Genomic DNA, 5,404 nt, shown 5'->3' on the forward strand with positions numbered 1-5,404 from the left:
ATTTATATTTTTGTATGGGTTTTTGTAGTTTTTGTCATCAGAGATAAAATGCCATGCACTCACCGAATTGATGAGGAAATTTATTACAGCAGACCCTCCTCCAAGAACAACAGAGAAAATTGTAACAGAAGATTGGAAAAGAAGGCTAACATTGCCTCTTACAATATCCCACAGAGACTCGAGCAGAGATGAAAGCATGCCAACATTCTCCTTTCCAAACTGCATCAATCCATCCAAATTCAGCAACTCTACAGGAAAAATGAACTGTTAGAATTGATCCAGTAGAGTGTGTGTAGACTGATGAACTGAAAATAGTAACTGCTCATAAATATTGGGGGAAGGGGAATGACAGAATATGTACCTGGAGTCTTCATTACGCCATCCAAAAAACTCTCCCAGCTTGCGTATACAGCACTTGATGATACTTTGGGTCCCATAGCACCAGGGAGTTCAGACGATGTCATCATCCAAGCTTGATAAATGCGATCCCACAGTTCAAGAACCCTCTGTTCCAGGAGTTCTGCTTTGTCTGCATCAGCATTTTTCAGCATTGCATGGACCTGAAATTTATTTTGAAAAAGAATAAGAGCAATAGAAAGAGTGACCATGTCCATTGACAGTAACAGTTACACGTAGATGAACTAACCATGCTTGATATACTCTGTCGACCATACAAATAGGCATTATCCAAAACTAGATGCAGTTTTTCTTGAACTCCCTCAGGAAGAAGAGCCAAGATTTCCTGGTTGTGGCTCAAAGTGTTGTTAATTGCATTTCCAGCAACTTGCACCAAGTGTATGCCTTCAGCATACACCTGTAAAAAATAAAATTGTGATATAGATAGAAATTCTCATTCAAAATGATTAGATTTAAAAATCCCTTCAAAGAAAACTTTTGCACTGAAGAGTATAATAAAATTTTGCACTTACATTGAGAGTTATGAATATTGTAGTGCTCAAAAGAAAAACAAGAAGAGCAAGAATTACAAGAACACTTGCCGCAGAATCAACTGAGTCTCTGAGAGATAGGAGAATTTGTTGGCGCAAAGAAGTTTGCATCTGCAAGGATTTTGAATTATTAAGTAGGTTCTGAAATTATAAAAACATGTAATGGATGTCTAAGAGGCATGAGCAAGCATACTTTCAAAAGCCCAGAAACAAAAGGAGGGCAAATTGCATCCTTTCTGGTAGAACTCCAGGTAGACAGAGAGTTCTGGAGGATTTCATACTGGCTAGAGAGCCAACTCCATACTCCAAAATAGTGACCTACAAGTTTAAACATATAACACATCTTTCATGTTTCCTTTTTCCTGCTACGGTATACGAAAAATATTTCATGTAATACTTACCAAGATGCTTTATAGTGTACATAAAGATGGTAACTGGAAGGAAATGAAGAAGCCACAAATGATTCCAAATAAAAACTGCCAAGCTAGTCCATCCCAACACATACAGGCAGTTCTCACTAGTTATTCTATCATTTTCTGGAGGAGCACTTTTTAGTGTAGTAGGTCGTATTGCAGCCGCTGCTTGAACCTTTAAGTGGTTGTCAAGCTGCAATATACTTCAAGAAATTAAAATTTATATTTTAAGATATAGCCATTTTTGGTGGGGGCATACAGAACTGACCGTTGCTAATGTGAGGCTTCTAATGGTGAGGGTATCGGGGAGAGAGCTAGCTCGTACAGGAAACTGGGTGACGTGAGGGGAAGCATTACTGGTACACTAGAGGGAACCTACCATTCAAAGGGATGACGTACCTCAAGTGGATTTCTTGGTTTGCTCAAGCCGTCAACTTCTGAAGGAGATGGAATGTGCTCATCATTCTCATTAACACCTTTGAAGTCCGCGGATCTGTCAGTAGATTCATTGATTATGGTGTCGGTGGGTATTACTGGAAGAGACTAAGGAATAGAGAGTTAATTAAAATTATAGGTAAGTGGTAAAAATTAAAAAAAGGGATTTTACGGAAAGATCAGCCTACCTGGGTTGGCATAATTATTTCTGATGTGCGCTCACTACTTGTAGCACTTTTCATTAGAGCTTCCACCAAGGATAAGTGCCTCTCTATGATTAAAAACAGAATATGTTTTCAATTGCAGCTTAAGATCCATCCAAACATCTACAAACAGAGTCTTTGAATGAGCTCACCTTTTGATGACTTGTATGAATCACTTGCACACCACTTCTCATAGAAGTAACCCATGCAATAAATCGACTGAAGCAGAATAAATGCTATCACTTGATAAGACTGGCCAACAAAACGAGCAATGTAGCCAGCTCCAAGACACCATAAAACATAGGCACCGATGGAGAAGCGGTTTGAATTTTCAGGACTCCACCACAGTGTCAGAGTTGAAACGTATCCACAAAAATAGGTGAGAAGCTGGAACAAAATAATATCAAATTGCATATATGACAGCCATGAAGACGGTAACCTTTAATTCAAATTTTTAAGACTGACCATTGTACCACTTGACAGACTGACAATGAAATTAATAGCAGCATACAGTGCATAGATCATTCTCCACAGCAAACACAGACAAGCCTGTGGAGTGTACCCATAGAGGGCTAAAAGAAGAGGCAAAGCAATACTCAAACAGAGAATGAGTTTCAGGTTTCTATACAGCAGGCCTCCTATTCTGTCTGAGAATCGGTCAAAGGCGCTGACAGGTATCATGACGAAGGCCACTGCCATGGGAGTTCCTCTTGTCTCCAGCACATCCAGCCAGTTTTTGACGGAGTAAACTAAAGAATACTTAAACGGGTGCAGAACAGAGCCCAGCAGCAGAGCCCATAGGAGTGGTTTCAGGAATGGGTCAAGGATAAAGAATAAGGCATACAAGGCGGCACAGCAAACCACCAAGAGCAACATGGCAAGTGCATTGTAAAGGGCATTTTTTACTGCTTTTTCGTGTCCTTGGATGCCTAAACTTCCCCCAAGGAAGTTCCAAACGTTGTTTAGGGTAGTTGCTCTGGAGGAAGCCATCCCCTTCATGCGTCCAGCTCAACAGCTGGCCCCCAACTCAGGAACGGACACACGTCTCTTGCAATCCGAGGTTACTAACACAGGACGGGTTACTCCCACAACAGGTCATTAAAGTAACCACTGTCAAGCTGTCCGAGAGCACAAAATCGAGTTGATAAGTTGACATGCCCTATTAACCCTGTCAAATCTTCCTTTGTTATTGTTTTGTTACCAAGCGTGAGGGCGTGGCTCGAGGGAGAGATATGAGAGACGGCTGGTGTACACGTAACGTCACAGCCTTCAGTTCTCTCACAAGGCGGTGAGCTGCATCTTGGAGGGAAAATACGACTCCCCCGGCCAGGCCAGACCGCCACCGGAAGTGGGTCGCGATTGAATACGGCGACAGGTTTCGCATGAAATCGTATGTAGCTACGGTTAGAGGAGGTTGTTTCTTGTTTTCCGCGGGATTTTGTCGAAAAGAAATCCATTTGGAAAGGCGGCGCCGACAGTTTTGTAGATCCCATCACTAGACTAGCCCACAAGAGCAGAGGTAAGAGAGCGGAGCATACGCCAGAGACGTTGTATGATTTGGTTAAACGACCGATGGACGCGAACCTGGAAGTTAACCCTGTGTCGGCCATCTTGGAAAGGAAGGGGTGGCGGTGGCAGTTACGGCCGTTGCTCCAGCGCAGCTCTAGTTCAGTGACAGCTGGAACCAAATTCAGTTTGTGCAAAAATCTTTGTTTATTTTCTCAGATCCCGTGGAACACCCGAGTGGCATCCATATACATTATCACGCCATGGAGAAGGTCGTGCACAACGTTGACTCGGCGCCCGTTCTGGTCAGCATGACCGTGCCCAAGTCCAGCAGCCTGTACTGCTTCACCGCGAGGATAGACCCTGAGGACATGAAGGACCCGTCGGCCAGGTCCGACTTCCACTGGCAGACCTTCAAATGCAGGTACGAACGTTCAGCGCGCGACGCACAGCACAACCCGTGATCAGAGATTGTGCACGCACCTGCTCGCCGACCCTCGTGCTCTCCCACCCTCGCCCACCCCTAACCCTACCGAGACCACAGCCTCAGGTCCGACTTTCCGAAGCAGAGGAGTTTACAGGAGGGAGGAAAGTCGGACGTTAGGCTGTTCAGCCTGTGACCACACATCTTGCAAAGTCTCAGGACAGGACCACGGCGTTTTGCACTCGCTATGGTCGCAGCAGCTGCCGGCGTGCCGCCTTAACCACACCCCCCAGCTGACCATTCTTTTTCCTGCCCTCTCCAACTACACCAGTAAACGTCGTGTTTTTTTTTAACGCACGGCAATAAAAGCACATGCCATCGGCCTGTGAAGTTCGGTTTACCTAAGCCGGCTTTAACTACTCCCCCGCACCGAGCGCGCGCGCGCAGCGCAGCAGTGGTGCAGCAGTCCGAATGACCCCCTCCCCTTCCCCCTTTCCCCCTCCTCTCTATCCGAGGCGTATAATCTACGGCGTTAATAAAAATTTCTCTCTGCTTCGGCAGTAACGCTGCAGCAGTTTCATTGTCCAATGTTGCAGCCGCGGCAGCTCGGCGGCGCCACGCGCGAGTCGTAACAACCCGCCGACCGCCCCCTGCCGCCGCAGGGTACCGCAGGGGCGCGTGCTGCGGCCGCCCCTTTTAGAGTGCCCGACGTGCGTGCGCCCGCGAACGTGTGTCATTGGGATTTCTCAGCGTTATTTCCTCCTGTTTACCTGCGAGAAAATTGTCAGTTTTGGCGGTTTTGTCGAGTGGTCGGCAATAGTCGCGTTCTCCTCTGTGTAGAGGGCCTCACACACGGTGTACTCCTCCGGCATACTCCGGGTGTTGTACTGTTCAAAGCCCAGCTGCCGACGCCTCGGGTCTCGTATACTATCTCATTTTATTTCTGGTTTTCGTCAGGCTGCTGGTGTTCAGCGCGCCGGTGCTGGTGTGCCCCGTGCGGTCCGTGGACGGCCCGCTGCGCGACCTGACGGTGGTGTGCCGGCGCAGCGAGCTGGACGAGCAGCACGAGCAGCTGCCGCAGCCGCCGTCCGAGGTGCGCGCCAAGCTGGCCGAGCTCAACCTCACGCTGATCCGGGTGCGGCCCCTGTCGGACAGCGAGTACGCCTCGTGCCTCGAGTACACCCTGCAGGCCAAGCTGGCGCCCCTGTGGAGCCCGCTGGCGATGCGGCTCGTGCAGGGCAAGGACTTCCTCACCTGCGGCGAGCCCAGGGACAGCGTCAGCCTCCGGATCAACGTGAGCGGTGAGTCAGTCGAGCAATCGGCCCGAGGGGGAGTACTTTATTTTCAAAACAACCAGTGTACTCTGTGTACTACACCCTCCCAAAAATGAGATAAAAAACTCAGGAACGAACCATAAATCATAAAAATCAGAATGGAATGAAGAAAAATCACCCTAAAATCCGAAAAATATCAGGA

General features: G+C 47.4%; 2 protein-coding genes across 6 annotated transcripts in view; one reads left to right on the forward strand and one right to left on the reverse strand.

The window, feature by feature from the left end:
* Positions 1 to 3,187, reverse strand: part of LOC113211772 (transmembrane protein 245) — a 15,944-nt gene extending 12,757 nt beyond the window's left edge. For all 5 annotated transcript variants that reach the window (XR_003303693.2, XR_003303694.2, XR_008011271.1 and 2 more), the window contains exons 1-10: positions 2,464 to 3,187; positions 2,151 to 2,385; positions 1,984 to 2,066; positions 1,760 to 1,903; positions 1,349 to 1,553; positions 1,141 to 1,265; positions 930 to 1,058; positions 647 to 814; positions 362 to 560; positions 64 to 248 (exon numbers count right to left, since the gene is read on the reverse strand). Coding sequence is in view for 2 of the 5 variants with exons in the window: in XM_026430247.2 (XP_026286032.1) it covers positions 64 to 248; positions 362 to 560; positions 647 to 814; positions 930 to 1,058; positions 1,141 to 1,265; positions 1,349 to 1,553; positions 1,760 to 1,903; positions 1,984 to 2,066; positions 2,151 to 2,385; positions 2,464 to 2,997 (2,007 nt within the window). In the remaining 3 variants the exon portion in view is untranslated. The remainder of the gene's footprint in view (positions 1 to 63; positions 249 to 361; positions 561 to 646; positions 815 to 929; positions 1,059 to 1,140; positions 1,266 to 1,348; positions 1,554 to 1,759; positions 1,904 to 1,983; positions 2,067 to 2,150; positions 2,386 to 2,463) is intronic.
* Positions 3,188 to 3,355: 168 nt separating this feature from the next.
* Positions 3,356 to 5,385, forward strand: LOC127749647 (uncharacterized). The gene is made up of 4 exons (XM_052268666.1): positions 3,356 to 3,517; positions 3,724 to 3,928; positions 4,886 to 5,229; positions 5,360 to 5,385. The coding sequence occupies exons 2-4, from the start codon at positions 3,768 to 3,770 to the stop codon at positions 5,383 to 5,385; spliced, it is 531 nt and encodes a 176-aa protein (XP_052124626.1). The 5' UTR covers positions 3,356 to 3,517; positions 3,724 to 3,767.
* Positions 5,386 to 5,404: the final 19 nt, after the last annotated feature.

Source organism: Frankliniella occidentalis, unplaced genomic scaffold, assembly GCF_000697945.3.
Source record: "Frankliniella occidentalis isolate FOCC.00 unplaced genomic scaffold, Focc_3.1 Scaffold74, whole genome shotgun sequence".
Classification (NCBI taxonomy): domain Eukaryota; kingdom Metazoa; phylum Arthropoda; class Insecta; order Thysanoptera; family Thripidae; genus Frankliniella; species Frankliniella occidentalis.